The sequence below is a fragment of the Arvicola amphibius genome, chromosome 7 (assembly GCF_903992535.2).
Source record: "Arvicola amphibius chromosome 7, mArvAmp1.2, whole genome shotgun sequence".
In the NCBI taxonomy this organism is placed as follows: Eukaryota; Metazoa; Chordata; class Mammalia; order Rodentia; family Cricetidae; genus Arvicola; species Arvicola amphibius.
This window is the reverse complement of record NC_052053.1, coordinates 88339057-88354111: the sequence shown is the minus strand read 5'-3', so window position 1 is coordinate 88354111 and position 15055 is coordinate 88339057. Positions and strand designations below refer to the sequence as shown.

The following is a 15055-nucleotide window of genomic DNA, read 5'->3' as shown; positions in this document are numbered from 1 at the left end:
AGAAAATGCTATCACAGCTTGGTAGAAGTGTTAACACAAGATTCATTTACTAGATGGCATATTTTTAATTTTTGTTAGCTCTTTTCATGAATTCTCTATCAAAGTCTAATCTAATCACAATCTCAACTTCAGACAAGCTAGGATTGATTAATTTAAATCAACCATTCTTAGAAGAATTAACTTTGTGGTGGTGGCATACATCTTTAATCCCAGCACTCAGGTGGCAGAGACAGGTGGTTCTCTGAGTTCAAGGCAGGCCTGGTCTACATAGTGAATTCCAGGACAGCCAGAGCTACACAGGGAAAACCTGTCTTGAAACACTTTTTTAAAAAAATACCAGTTTTTACCAGAAGAAATTATACAAGTAGGTTGGATGGTATTGCTTCCAACTCATAATAGTTAATTCCTTGAACTTTTAAGGAAAAATAGAAAGAGGTCAGCTCAATCTCTCTCTCAACCCCTAAACTGATTATAAAATAGAAATTTTGAAATCAGGATTTCACCTGGTGAGCCTCAGCCTTCCCAACTCAGATCCCCATCCCATGTGGGGATGTGGTGTGCACAGTAGCACTGGTCAATGTGGGAAGACAAAGGCCTGACAGAGCAGGACTGGCTGTGTACTCCATCAGACGCTTGCATCTTCCACCACTTACTCTTGTGGGAAGGGCCAGAGCCCACAGGTCTGTTTGACTGGCAGCAATAAAACTGGATCGATAGCCTAACTGTGGACAACACCTGCACCCCTCCATCTCCGAGCGTAGAAATGTTTCTCAATATGAATAAGGTCTGTTGTGGGTCAGATTCAGCCACACAGTAAGTGCCTCTCTCCTGACACTTGGCTGACACTGGTGGCAGGAATAAAAGCAAAATCAAAGTGTTTAAGACCTCCGGAAAATAAATGCTGCTTGTTAGCTGTAGCGTGAGGACTGGATGCTAACTGAGCAAAGGATAAGTGGTCTCAGAGCCAAAGCGACAATGATTTCCACTCATTTAATGAGTGTATTTGATTTAGCAGTAGGGAGTAAGGGGGCTGGGCTCACACTTTGTGGCAGGCCTTTAAATCACAATGATAGTGGTTCAGTAATAACCACAATAATTTGTCTTCATGTACCACATTTCTCAGGAGTAGACCTTCTAGGGACATAGATTCCTGATTCCAACCAGGTTTCTACACAGAAATTAGTCTCATTTCAAATAAGGACTCTTTTAAATGTAGGAATACTCTTGAGGACAAGCCTGGACAGAAATGTGGGAAGGTAGTGAGGTGGGGAAGCAAACAGGAAACAAAACAAAAGAACAACAAAAGAAAAAGTCTACTAGGATCAAAGGGCTGGCTTTTGAAAGGAAATAACTAACTAGCACTATGTCTATAAGAGAGGTGTCGTGGTCTGTCCTCAAAATCCCTCCCACTCTTTTTGTTGCTTGTTTATTTGGTACTGGGGGTTGAACCTGGGGGCTTGTGCATGCTAGGCAAGCTCTCCACCATTGAGCTACACAGCCAGTCCCCTTGTTTGATATAGTAGAATGAGTATCTTTTTTTGTCCTGTTTGACTATAAAGTTGAAAAACAAGCCCTTGACTCAAAAAGTTTTTGAAACCACATGACACCAAGCATATTTTAAGTGTATTGGTAAAATCCATCCTCTTTACATTATTGAGAACACAGACTAGGATTTTTTTTTTTTTTTGTAACCATGGGAGGAAAAAAACTGAGGGCCCATGTGGTAAGCACACATTCTGCATATCAAAAGGGTAATCTGCCTAACTATGGTTTTTATATAGGTTATTCATAAGTCCTCAGATACATCTTATTATACTTCTCAGCCCCCTACATTGTTTTCCACAATGACCCTAAGCACAGTGGAGGCAAAACAAATTTGGTAGAACCAAGGTAGTAGATTTTTAAAGATTAGATAATTTGCTTACTAGATACAAATAGCACAGAGGGGAATTTTTTTTCAACCAATGTTTGATTAATGGTAAAAACAACACAATTCCAAACAGTCCAGGAGAAGCACCAAAGCAAGAAGAATTAACCGAGGGGGTGTGAGAGAAGACAGCACAGGTACTGTGCACTCTATGCTACCTCCGAGGCAGTGCCTGACAGCGCTGGGCTAGGGATGACCTTCTTGCCCATTCTTCAAGCACTTGGACATCTGAGAACTCTTGAAGGCCTTTAGCTCAACAGCGGAAACGACATGGGATCCTTTGACCAAGTTCTTTTTGAGGATTCCACTGTCCTCCCATAGGACGAAAACAGAGAAAGGCTGTCTGGAGCTATAGCATCTCATTCCTATCGAGACTATTTGGAAAAGAGCTTTCCTGTCATCTTACCCCAAACCAACGTGACAGTCCCTTTCACAGCACCCAGGACAGGCGTGGCTCAGTTAACCCACGAGCATTTGCTACAGCAGGAAATCTTACTTGACGTTTTTCTTTTTTAGAACACTCCTTACTAGAAGATGCTTATCTTGAGCAAACATCTGTAAAGTTCTCTTCGGTTTCTATTCTGTTTGCCTTTAAAGTTATGCAAAGCAAATCTAACCCCTCTTCCTTTTTATAGTTTAGTTGAAACTTTGTGGCAGCCATTACATCATTTCCAAACTGTCCTCCGTTTGCAGCTATACCCTCTGTTCTGGAGGACACTCCCACCCCCCTCTTCCGTTCCTTATAGAGTGACCATCTTCACAACTTTGCTTACCTGCCTGTGGACACATTCAACATATTAATGCTTCCCTTAAAATATAGTAGCTATAATGGGATGCAACCCCTCCATTCAGGCATGTGTGGGTGAATGCACCATGCAGAGTTGTTTAAACACCTACCACCACAGGCGGAATGCATTAGCTTTGTGAATAGCCATGATATATACCTGGTTCAAAACCAACCTCCCATTTCCTTAAGCAAACATTTCTATATGAACTGCTATAAAACCCAGCCTCCTGGGTTCTACACACACATGCACTTCCGAACTGAAAGGGTGGCATTTTAAAAACTCAAAATACAGGTCTATGCCTATGCAGCTTGTCCTTTTCATTTCAATCTAATGCTTAGATAGCTAAAAACATAGTTCAAGCCAGGGAAGGTGGTGGCACATGCCTTTAATCTCTGCACTCTGGAGACAGGCACATGGATCTCTGAGTTCAAAGCCAATCTGGTCTACAGAGAGAATTCTAGGACAGCCAAGGCTACACAGAGAAACCCTGTCTTGAAAACAAAACAAAACAACACAGTTTAAAACACTGCAATGATTTCTAATGTCGAAGGCCAGTACGTAGATCAGTCTCACTAAATAGGAGCTCAATATATAAATCTTGAACCAGTCAGTCCCAAACTGCAGGTATTTTATATTTCCTTATATTTCTCAAGTCTGATAAAATATGCATTCTGTCTCCTCACTTTATCCTTCAGGAGAGAAAACACCAAGGTATAAATAAGCAGGGAGTGGGAACAGTGGGTGGGCTGGGAACATGGGACAGAGAGGGAAGTTCTGGTTCTCGGAATCAGGTTTTCACGTTCATGACACGGGGAATCCGGCTTTCTCCAGTGTTTGTACTTTCACAACACTGACCACCAGCCTTGTTATTTGAGGCAAAGCTCATCCAATTGAGCGTTTACTCTTTACGTTTTCTCTAAATTTCGAGTTAAAGGGACATGTAACAGTCATCGCCTAAGAGGTATAGAAAGAACTCCCGAGTGCCTTTCTCACAGGCCTCTCCCATAGCCATGCCTGTATTTCAGGAATTAGAAGTGATCGGTGAGAATCTGACAGTTCATTATGACTGGAGCTGTCTTCTGAACTGAATATAATTACATGTAATGTCCCCTTTCCTTCAAGTGGAGAAAAAATAGTTCAGCTTTCCGTTCTTTTCAACAGCTTGTGAATCTAATCCAGTCCATTTGTAGAATTAAGCTCCAACCCCCGAATTCGAAAAAAAAGAAATCTGATTGGCCTCTCCCACTGGGTATCATGACTTAGGATAGCAAACGGGAAAGTAGGAGTTGAAGAAAATTATTTTGATCTTGAACAATCCAGAACAGAAAGGAAACATCTGGAAAACCTCTGTGGAGTGAAATCAGCATTTAAAGAATGGAGATTTCTAGAAAAGGCCTAGTGGACCCAAAGATGGTTTTGAAATTCTTCTCACTTTTTTTTTTATAGAGGGACCCCTGGAGATGGATTCTTGATTTAACTTTCCAGACTGCTTTTTCCAGAAACCTACAAGGGACAGATGGATACCGGGAGCAAACTGTGCCAAGATGGACGTTGGACGTTCTCTTCAGGTCTCTAATCGTCACCATAAACCATACCCCAGTGTCATGATATAAGCAGAAAAGAGACAAGGAGGCTCAATATACAATACACTCCAAAAGCCGGGTGCACCCCGTGCTTCAGGCATGCTCAGTGTCAAGGAGTCTATTGAAAGTGACCCCCTTGCAGGATTTCCTGTCACACACAGGTGACTGCACACAGGAAACTGTGGTAGACTGCCCCCAATGAGAAGCAGCCACAGCAGGTGTTGACTTAAACTTGACTACTCAGGAAGACACCCGATCGTGAGTCAGCTCCTCAGATCCTTACACAGAAGGCCACTGTCACTGTACCCCACATTCCTTTGGGTTGTCCAACTCCTCTCCCTCGAAGTCTGGCTTCAAACTCTTTTTTTGTTCAATTTCCACCTGCAAAAAAAAAAAAAAAAAAAAAAAAAAAAAAGGTGAAAACATCAGGAATGAGAGGGAGGGAGAGGAAAAGTATGAAAACAAATCATCCCAAAGACCCTCAGAAGGTTATTTTGTGGATGTTCTGGGCTGCTGTCCTAATGGAACCACTAATCCTGCATATACCACGATGCCCTTTAAGGTGTGGAACTCCCTCTTCGTGGTCCTTCTGGGAAATTCTTATTCTTTGTCTTGCAGGATTGCTCCTTACCCAATGGGGTGACTGAGTTCCCTCTGAATAGTTCTGGTGTCCCTGGCTCCATTATTCCATAGGCCCCATGGGACAGGAGCAAGATCTAGCTCATTTTATCCAAGGCGTAGAAATCCAGTAGGCAACTGCCGAGTTTACTGTCTCTCCAGCTACTTAATTTAAGACGCTAAGCTAATAAGTATTAGAGCATTTCCTAGTCTAGCCTATCTTCTGCTAAATACTGCCAAGAAATTGTCTTTGAAAGTAACACGGCTTGCGCTAGAGAGACAGCCCAGTGGTTAACAATACTGGCTGCTCTTTCGGAGGGGCTGGGTTCACCTCTCAGCACCTACATGGTGCCTCTCCACGGTCTGAGACTCCAGTCCAGGCTCTCCTCAGGTGCTACAAGCATGAGGTGCACAGACATGCATGTAGACAAAGCACCCATACACATCAAATAAGCAAATCTTTTTAAAGTGTAATAGGCCTTAACTAAAGCTTCTGATAAGTCAGGAAGGGACTGTTCGAACTGAGGAATCTCATCGTTCTGACTGCTCCTCAGCCCTACCCTGGATATTAGACTTCTCCACTTGGAGGCAACAATTGAAGATAGATTACAGTCCAATGTTGGGGGCGGGAAGTGCTAGCTTTTTTCCTGGCCACAAGATGGGGCATTTCTTCTTTTTGGTTGTTAAAAGGCTTAAGTGCTACAACTAAGAATATTTAAAGGAATAGCAAATTATATAAATCTGTGATAATCATTATACATAGGAAATTGTCAAATATCTTTGCAAAATCTTAATAATGCCTCTTTCCCTTCCGTCTTTGGAAGTAATCTTCTACCCAAGTCTACCTCTTTGTGCTAAAAGTCCTTGCTTTTGCAGTCATCTACCTATAATCTGAGCACTCAGAGGCAAGACAACAGAAATTGAACCAGACTGAGCTACAGAGGGCACCCTGTCTCCAACTCCACCCCCCACCAGAAAACCAGTTCTCCAGCACGGATCACAGACTTCTCCCACCGCCTCAATCCTATTATCAAAGTAAAGGGTTTGGCTTTTAGGTTTTACACTCTAACTGCCCTGTGAGTGCCTTTGTTGTGCTGATACACAATTCCTACGGATGAAATACTTGCTTCAGCTTGTCACGTTTGCAATGCTCCCCTCCATTTCCAAAACCCAAATTATGTCACAGATAAGTTAGAATTATTGCTTGATCCCACTATTCTTTTTGTTATTATTCATGGTGTCAGACATTATATTCTTCATTTCTGTCATCAGCCCCTTAAATTCTTTTTTCTCCAAACCTTTCTCTTACTCAGGAGAGATGATTTCATTAAAGTCGGAGCTGATTTATCCACAGCTATGAGTGTAAATTTCCTTGATATGAGAAGAATTTGCCAAAAGGAAGAGAAGGGGAGGGGTTGAATGAACAAATGGACTTAGGGAACATTAGCCCAGAGCCCCCTGAGGCTACCTTGTAGCTGTAGTGGGCAGAGTAATTGACCCACTTCCTGACACCAGGCTTGTCTTCCACAGAGATGGATCTCACAGCTGCTTTGGAGGCAGAAGTCGTGGGCATGCTGAACTCGACATTTACATAATTGGCAAATCTGGAAGGCACTTCCCGGTCAGAGCCAAGTTCGAGGTGGCAAAAGAAACAGTGTGGGTGACCAGAAGCTATAACAGGAAAAAAAAAAAAAAGAAATTAGAGGTCAAGTACTTTGAGGATAAAATTAAAAAGGACAAGAAGCCAGAGAGCCACTTTGATAATAATGGCTGTCTGCAGGCTGTGCACATGGCACTTTCAGGGGGTCCAATGCTGAGCAAGGGGGCTTCTGTATGCAGACATCAGGCTCTGTGTGCCTCAGATCCTTTGATCCAGTGCCTCTTGATTACACGCTAGAGATAGGTCAGTGGTTAAGAGCACTGGCTGCTCTCCCAGAGGACCTGGGTTCGATCCTCAGCGCCCACATGGCAGTTCACATATAACTCCCGTTCCAGGGGATCTGACACCCTCACACAGACACACAGGCAGAGAAAACATCAGCACACACAAAATAGACATCAAAGTGACTAAACACCATTTGCAAATGAAAACAAAAGCCCACATCTGAGAAACTGGGGCCCTTATGCCTGTTTAGGTCAAAGAGCTATGTAGACACAGCACAAACATTAAGGAAGGGGGGCTTAGAAGTGGAAGAACGGAGAGATGACATTGAGAGATTGAGTAGCACTTGGCACCCAATACAGCAACAGGGACGGCCACCTGGAGCAAACTGCTTTCCTTTACAAGACGAATTTTCTTAATAGCATTTTCTATTTTCAGAGACGCCTCAGGCATGTTTCTGTGGGTGGATGATACATGAAAGTGACAGACTTCCAGAAGCGCACATGACATCGGGGAACTCAGTGCAACGGACAGACCGTCTGATCTGTAGTCATAACGCCTCGGTCGACTTGCAGTTCTCCAAGTCCTTTGTTCTCTTCTGACCTGAACTCCTCATCTGGAAAGGGAAGCGGTCAGGAGGGGCACGAAAGAGCGGGCTGTACAGTAAATGCAGAATTAAAGAGCGGTGGCTGGCTCCGTATCTGTTGACTGTGCTTGCAGGTAAAGTTAGGCTCGACTTCTCACTTGACAAGCTAGATTTGAGGGGGAAAAGAGTTCAGTTGTGCGGCTATGACGTCTATCATCACTCAGTGGGGGTGGCTGGGTGCCCTGTGCTGGACGCGCCACACAGACCTGCCGGCTGAATCTCATCACAAGTCCTCAGAGCGGCGGTTCTCAACCTGTGGGTCACGACCCCTTGGGGGGGGTCACATATCAGATATCCTTCAGCTCAGATATTTACATTATGATTTATAACTGTAGAGTTATGAAGTAGGAATGAAATAATTTTATGGTTGGGGATCACCACAACATGAGGAACTGTATTAAAAGATCACACAGCATTAGGAGGGTCGAGAACCACCGCCTTAAGGTCACTGAGGTCTCTGGAGGCTAAGTCAGCTGTCACAGGTCATACTAGAAATTGGCTGAGCTACCGATGACTGTGGGCTGTCACCCCTTTGTCTGAGTCACAACTCATGGTCCCCGAACATGGAGGTCAGACTGTGTGTGTGTTCTGGGAGAACAGTGAGCAGCTACAGACGAACAAACCGCGCGACAGGGCTCTGACTGAATTGTCTAACTCCTCCCTGCTTCTCCAAATAAATAACTCCAATTTTCTTTATTGCTCCGGGCAGGATTTTTCAATCTCGGAAGTCAGGAGAGACACACCCTCTCTCCAAGGAGACTGCTGCCGAGTGAAATATTTGTTTTTCTCTGTTTCACGAACGTCAAATACTTGGAGGGTTATTTCTAAACAGTAAGGCTAGGAAATTCAACTGAAAATTTCGCACTGTCTTTTAGGAAATAAACTGAAACAAGATACACATAATAATAAGAAAACACAACGGTGCCTGGCGATGAATCTGCTCATTCGATCCCCCTGTGCCAAAGACTAATTACAGAGTCATCACTTATCAGCATCACTAATATTCGGCTTCATCACTAATATTCGTTCATTCTGAACGAGCTGGGTATTAATCCTACTTCGGAGATGAGAAAAAATAGATTCCTCTAAAAGGGTTAAATAAATGGCCTGAGGTCACACCACCATTAAGCAGGGTAGCTGAGAATAAAATTTTCAGACCTTGCTGACTTGCAAACCAGGTTCTAAATACTCTAAATCCCAAAATGGATTTGCTCACTACCGTGCGAAAGGCCTCTTATCTCAAATAGCAACTTGAAACAATTGTTTTGCTCTAATTAGTTTTAATTGACATTGCTGGGATACTGAGAAATTACTCTTCAGATTGTCTCTAAGCGTAAGTAAGACAGGAAAACTCTGCAAGCCACATCTTGTCCTGGTTTCCTAGTCTCAACTACTGAATGTGTAAGGGGCCAGGCGGTGGTGGCACACACCTTTAAGTCCAGCATTCAGAAGGCTAAGGCAGGTGGATCTCTGTGAGTTCAAGGCCAGTCTGGTCTACAGAGTTAGTTCCAAGACAGCTAGGGCTGTTACACAGAGAAACCCTGTCTTGAAAAACCAAATATATCCAAATATGTGTGTGTTTATGTTAACTTGTCTTTCTTGATGAAATTCAGCATTAAAATTCATATTATTTCCAAAAAAGGGCTATCACATTGGGTGTGTTTTCTCTTTACCTAGACCAGTAAGAACCAGCTTTAAAAAAAAAAAGGTTCTTGTGCAGGACTGAATGTTTCATCGATTAGAGTGTTCTGTGGGCCATGCACGTCACCATGTATGACCAGGGGACAGTGTATACAGAGAGGCTTGGCTTTGGACATTTGCTGGGATCAGACACTTTCATGGTAATTTTGGTTGTAGTTATGAAAAAACAATCTGTTAAAAGCAATTTACCAGCTGGGCTATAGTGGAACACACCTTTAATTCCAGCACACAGGAGGCAGAGGCCAGCAGATTTCTGTGGGTTCCAAGTCAGCCTGGTCTACAAAGCGAGTTCCAGGATAGTCAAGCCCTACACAGAAACCTTGTCTCAAAAAACAAAACAAAACAAAACAAAAAAACAAACCCAAAAAACCCAAGCAAACAAAAACCAAAACCAGCCTCCTCCCCTCCTCCCCCAAAAAGGCAATTTGCCAAGGGTAATACCTTACGAACAACTCAGAAAATGGGTTGCAATCAATAATAGGTCATCACCAGCTCTTTGGTTTTGTGATTAGGAAGGCAGAAGCTGGGCAATTATCGCCAGCTGTACTGGTTAGTGTTATAACAACTTGACACCAGTCGGAGTCATCAGAGAAGGAGCCTCAACTGAGGAAATGCTTCCATAAGACTGGGCTGTAGGCAAGCCTGCTGGGCATTATCTTACTTAGTGATGGATGGGGTTGGGCCCAGCTCATTGTGGGTGATGCCATCCCTAGGCTGGTGGTCCTGGGCTCAGCAAGCCAGCAGGCAGCACTCTGCTGTGGTCTCTGCATCTTGATTGCTCTGGTCACTTGAGCCAAGTGGCTCAAGGACCAAAAATGATGATCAAAATTTGTCTCCGTGGCTGTACCGAGACAACTCTCAGTTTCTGTGACTAGTGTTGTTCTGGAGCTCTCTTTTCTGGTGTGTTTTGTTTAACCTTTCCTCAGTTCAGAGACCTACTAACACTTCCCGCCATTCCCGTTTGAGGTCAGCCCTTGTTGCATATAACTAAAATCCTTCACACAGCACTTGTAAGTACTTTAAGAAACTACAAAGTTTTGTTCCCATGGTGGACATGATTTGAGGCATGCACCTATTTGGCTTCATCTATAAGGGGACCTGTGGGATTGAGAAGAGAACCCTTCAGGCGAGTAGTGTCATCTCTCAGATTTTACTCTCTCATCTAAGGCCCCAGTCTTTTCACGGCTTTCTCTTCCCTGCCAAAGGAGAGAGAACTCGGGGCTTCCCATCGCCAGTACACAGGGTGCCTTTCCAGCCACACCTCTCTAGGAAAAACTCCTCTCACTCATTTCCACTGTGGAGTGAGGTGGACCTTGATGGCCGATTGAGGCAGTCAGCAGAGGAGCACCGGGAGAATGCAGGCCTGAGCAGTGAGTAAGCAGGCGCGCGGCGAGGAAGCCTGTTTTCCAAATCCTGTCAGTGTGGTAGCAGAGGGCGTCTGCCCTGGTCCCCAGCACAGAGGTCTGATTGTCTCTGGCTGGCACTGCTATAGCCAGTGTCAGACACAGAATGCCCGGTGTTTGCCTACTCCCCGGGCAGCCTCGGGACTTGATTAGACTGCGTGGCCTCTTGCTATCTCATCAAATTCCATTTTAGATATGATAATGCAGCCACTTCACACTGGCGGCAGAACACCCCGAATACACGGTAATGATTCAAGAGTGGGAATGTGAGCCAGCAGGGGCAAGGCGCTTCGACCAGGATTTCAAGCCAGTATTTTTTTTTCTCTCCTTTCTTCTTTTTGCCTTCCACTTTTCCTTAACAGATGGGCATGGTTTACTACAGACAAGAAGAGAAGTGGTTTAAAGGCTTGTGGGATCACAGGCTCTTCACGGGCCACTGAGGTCACTTAGCCGCACTTCAGAAAATAAAGCCATTACAGCTGGTTGTCGCTGCCTTGTTCTGTCATTCCCGAAGTCTTAGCCTTCTGGACTCTGTACACACAGCAGCACAGCCCCTGCCTGGGAGCAGGGCAGCTAGGCTGGAACGTTTGTTTAAATCCAACACTCCCTTCTTTATTTTCTGTCTGGTGGAACTCTGGCCCTTTGGACCTTGATATCCTGGATATTTAGTCTCTTTTTCCATCAAGAATCCCAAAGCCAGACTCTGGGTCTGAGATATTATGACTGACCACAGCTAGTTGCGGAAGCTCGCTTCTCCCACGTACTGTGTATGTGGTTGGATACGAATTGGCTCTTTCACCCTCATTAAGGAGATAGAGATTCCTCTTCAGAACCCACAAGACTTTCAGGATCAGGGAATGAATTGCTTTTACTACCACACCTAATAATGATTTCCAGAAGAACAAAACTTCAAGGTGCTGGAGAGATGGCTCAATAAGTAAAATGCTAATATTAAAGTCCTATAAATATACAATATAATTCGATCCTAGGAACTAATGTAAAAGAGCCAGGTGTGGTGGTGCATGTATATGATACCAAAGCTGGGAACGGGCTGGAGAGATGGCTCAGAGGTTAACGGCACCGGTTGTTCTTACAGAGGATCTGGGTTCTAGTCCCACCACGCACATGCTAAGTCACAATCCACTGGGACTTCAGTTCCATGGAATCTGAAAGCCTCTTCTGACCTCTGCAATGTGTACACATGGCGCATAGACATGTATGCAGCCCAAACACGCATACACACGATAGTAAAATAATTAAACCAACAACAAAACAAACCATAACTGGGGAAATAAAGACAGATGGATCACTTGGGCTCGCTGGTCAGTCAACCTAGCTGAACTGGCAGATTGAGTTCCAGGCCAGTGAGACCCTAGCAATGCCATCTGATGACATTCTCTGGTTTCTATACATGTGTGCACACACGCACACAAGCATTTGCACACACACACACACATACTCACACATACATACACAATTCAGAAGATGCCCTGGAAAGCTGTTTAGCTGCTCAGCGGAGCAGTGTAACACATCTTATGGGTGGGGAAAGCAAATACAGGTTCATCATGGTTGTTACCACATGCAGATTTTTTTTAGTCTCCTAGTCTCCCCTCCCTGTTACCACCATTTCCACCACACAACGTAATCAGATGCTACACATATAGGCTATGGCTATAGAAGGTATAGGCTATAGTTTTCAGCTGTCTCAGTGGCTGTCTCCAGAGAATCCCTACCTACCTGAGTTCTTATCTGGCAGCCGGTTTATCCTCCACACAATGGCATTGAAGGCATGCTCATACTTGGCAGTTCCCAGAGTTACTCTCATGACAGGCTCAGAGCCAGAGACACCAGCCGAGCCAAAACTTGCCCCCCGGTTCACTTTGGCTTTCAAAGACTTTTCCCCTAGAACACTTTCCCTGCGGAAGTTTTTCACCCATTCACTGGGCACTGGGTAGCGAACCATCACGTTCTCACAGGGAACCTGAGTGAGGGGGTCGCGGTTAGATGAGAAGCCAGGCGACATCCTCAGCCAGCTCTGCACCTCTACCTCTGCCCCGTTGATGCTCGCTGCTGTCCTGAGCGTGAAGGGCAGGGTCTTCTCGGCAAATACTGTCCTAAACCTCATTAGTTCAAACCGGCATGCGTCCAAAGGGTTGAAAAGAATAACCCGGGAACTGGCAAACACGTCCTCATCCACACACCCGTGGAAGCGGCACTCGTGGAGCTTGATCCACTTCGTGGTGGTGGTGGGCATGATGTCCTGACGGGAAACAATTTCGTTTCCTTTGATAAGGATGTCATTGAGGCCCAGGCGGCACTCGGCGAGCCCGGACAGGAAACTCAGGACGTGGATCCGTGTCAAGACACGGTGCTGGAGGATCTGGTTGTCTCCCTTGCTTACGGTGCCAGAGAATTCGTCTCTCACATCCACCGTAATCTCCTCTTCGAGGTAGTTTAAGCCAACCGTGCTCAAGTCCATGGAGAGCACGGGTAAATCCATGAGACAGTCCTGAACCGCATGGATGAAGCTCAGGAAGTCATCGTAATTGGTGGTACCCAGTTTAATCACCTGCTCCCTCTCAGCTGTATGGGCCACAGCCGGTTTGGGCTGGTATTTCTTCTTCTCTTTGTAAGTGACTCGGTCTATCCTCAAGCTGTGGATCCTCCCGTTCTCATCATAGTTTTGGAGCCGGGGTTCGGAAACCTCATGGCAGATCTCCAGCTTGAATTCACGGAATGGTTTCTCCAGGCCCTGCTCGTAATACAGCTGCAGGTAGCCGCTGTCTGTCAGTTTGATGTAGATTGGTCCCCAGTGCCTAGAGGACATGATGTTTTTCTTCTCGGGGATTCGCAGCATCATCGGCCATCCGTCCCTGGGTTGAGACAGAGCGGAGGCAGGTGAGTGAGCATCTAGTTCAACCCAGGCTATGGGGTCATCATCAGGCAGGGCGGCACTGCCCACATGATCGGGGTCATCAATTTGGAGCTGTTTGAGCTTTTCAATAGCACCGGGGTGGGACTGGCTTTTGCCGGAATCATCAAAACTGATGGCATCCTGGTAGATGACAATGAGAGAATCTCTTTGGCTTTTGCCTGTGGAAACAGAACTGTGCTGGGAGCGCCGCTCCTGCTCTTCAAAGAAAGCACTAAACGGGTTGATAGGGGAGGGCTGTACGTCCTGCAGCGTCTCGTTCAGGAAAGGATTGGTGGCCCTCCAGGGCGGTGCCTCGATGACGGAAGGTGGACGGTTTAAGGAGGAAATGTCCAGCTTCTGAACTTTAGAGAAGTTCATCAGTGTGCTCTTGGGACGGTCCCTCTTAAATGACCCAGTTGGGTTGTAGGGTGCATCTGGGGTGGGAGTTGCAACCGACGGCGTATTTGGTTTCACGGGAGAGGTGACCGGTGGCAAAGGGCAGCTGACTTCATTGTCATCAAAAGTGACCCAGCTGGGGAAACGAGCAGTGGTCACTGGTGTGACGGCAGGGTGCCCATTCATGGCTGGACTGCCGGCCCGCCAGCTGATGGCATCCATTTCTACTTCATCTTCCTGGAGGGAGGAGGAATTGTCTGAAACGAAAAGGAAAAGACATGAGGAGCTGACACACAGGATAAAGGAAACTGAACCCAGCGAATGCCCAAGCAGCTTATTACACGACTCGAGTGTGCACAGTGGACACTCTGAGCACAAGTCTCATGATTTTGTGGTGGCATTCCAGAGGTGCCACCACCTTAAATGCAATAAGAACATGACGGCTTTGTCAAAACAGATGCACTAATGTGTGACACAGACCTTTCCTGCACTTATCTCTAAGGTGCGTGTTCTTAATTAAACATCGAAATGACTCTATGTGAAGTGATACAAACTGACTTTTGAAAAATAAACTATAGGGCTGGAGAGATGGCTCAGAGGTTAAGAGCATTGCCTGCTCTTCCACAGGTCCTGAGTTCAATTCCCAGCAACCACATGGTGGCTCACAGCCATCTGTAATGGGGTCTGGTGCCCTCTTCTGGCCTGCAGGCATACACACAGATATTGTATACATAATAAATAAATATTAAAAAAAATAAATAAACTATAGTCTATCAGTCATAATGACAGCACATAGCCTTAAGATAATTATGACCCAAATATGATCAATGAGAACGAATGACAAAATGTGAGTACCCTAAACGTGCATGTGATAAATTCAAACACACCAACAATTTAGTCACTGGCCAGAACATGGTCCAAAAAATGAACTTCCGTGAGGAGAATTCTTAGTGCTTGTGAGAAAACCTCAAGAACACAAGACAAGAATCTTGTGACCTCAGCTTCTCCAACTGTGTTTTCATGCTCCTTCCAGGTGTGCTGGATAGGTGTGAGCTTATTTCAGCTGTTGTTAATTCATACTGCCTCGATGAAATAAAAACCCATGTGGGGCCTTTTCTTGTGATTGTATTCAGCTTGACCTCATGAGAACTCTGCTCACGTGACCTTTCTTAACCCTCAGAGTGTAAATTGTCTGAT

The 15055-nt window shown here is 45.2% G+C and overlaps 1 protein-coding gene across 1 annotated transcript; it reads right to left on the bottom strand.

Moving 5' to 3' along the window:
* Positions 1–308: 308 nt before the first annotated feature.
* LOC119819534 (stonin-2) lies at positions 309–14089 on the bottom strand. Its single transcript, XM_038337773.1, has 3 exons — positions 12286–14089; positions 6385–6587; positions 309–4679 (listed from the first exon to the last, which is right to left on the bottom strand). The coding sequence occupies exons 1-3, from the start codon at positions 14078–14080 to the stop codon at positions 4596–4598; spliced, it is 2082 nt and encodes a 693-aa protein (XP_038193701.1). The 5' UTR covers positions 14081–14089; the 3' UTR covers positions 309–4595.
* Positions 14090–15055: the final 966 nt, after the last annotated feature.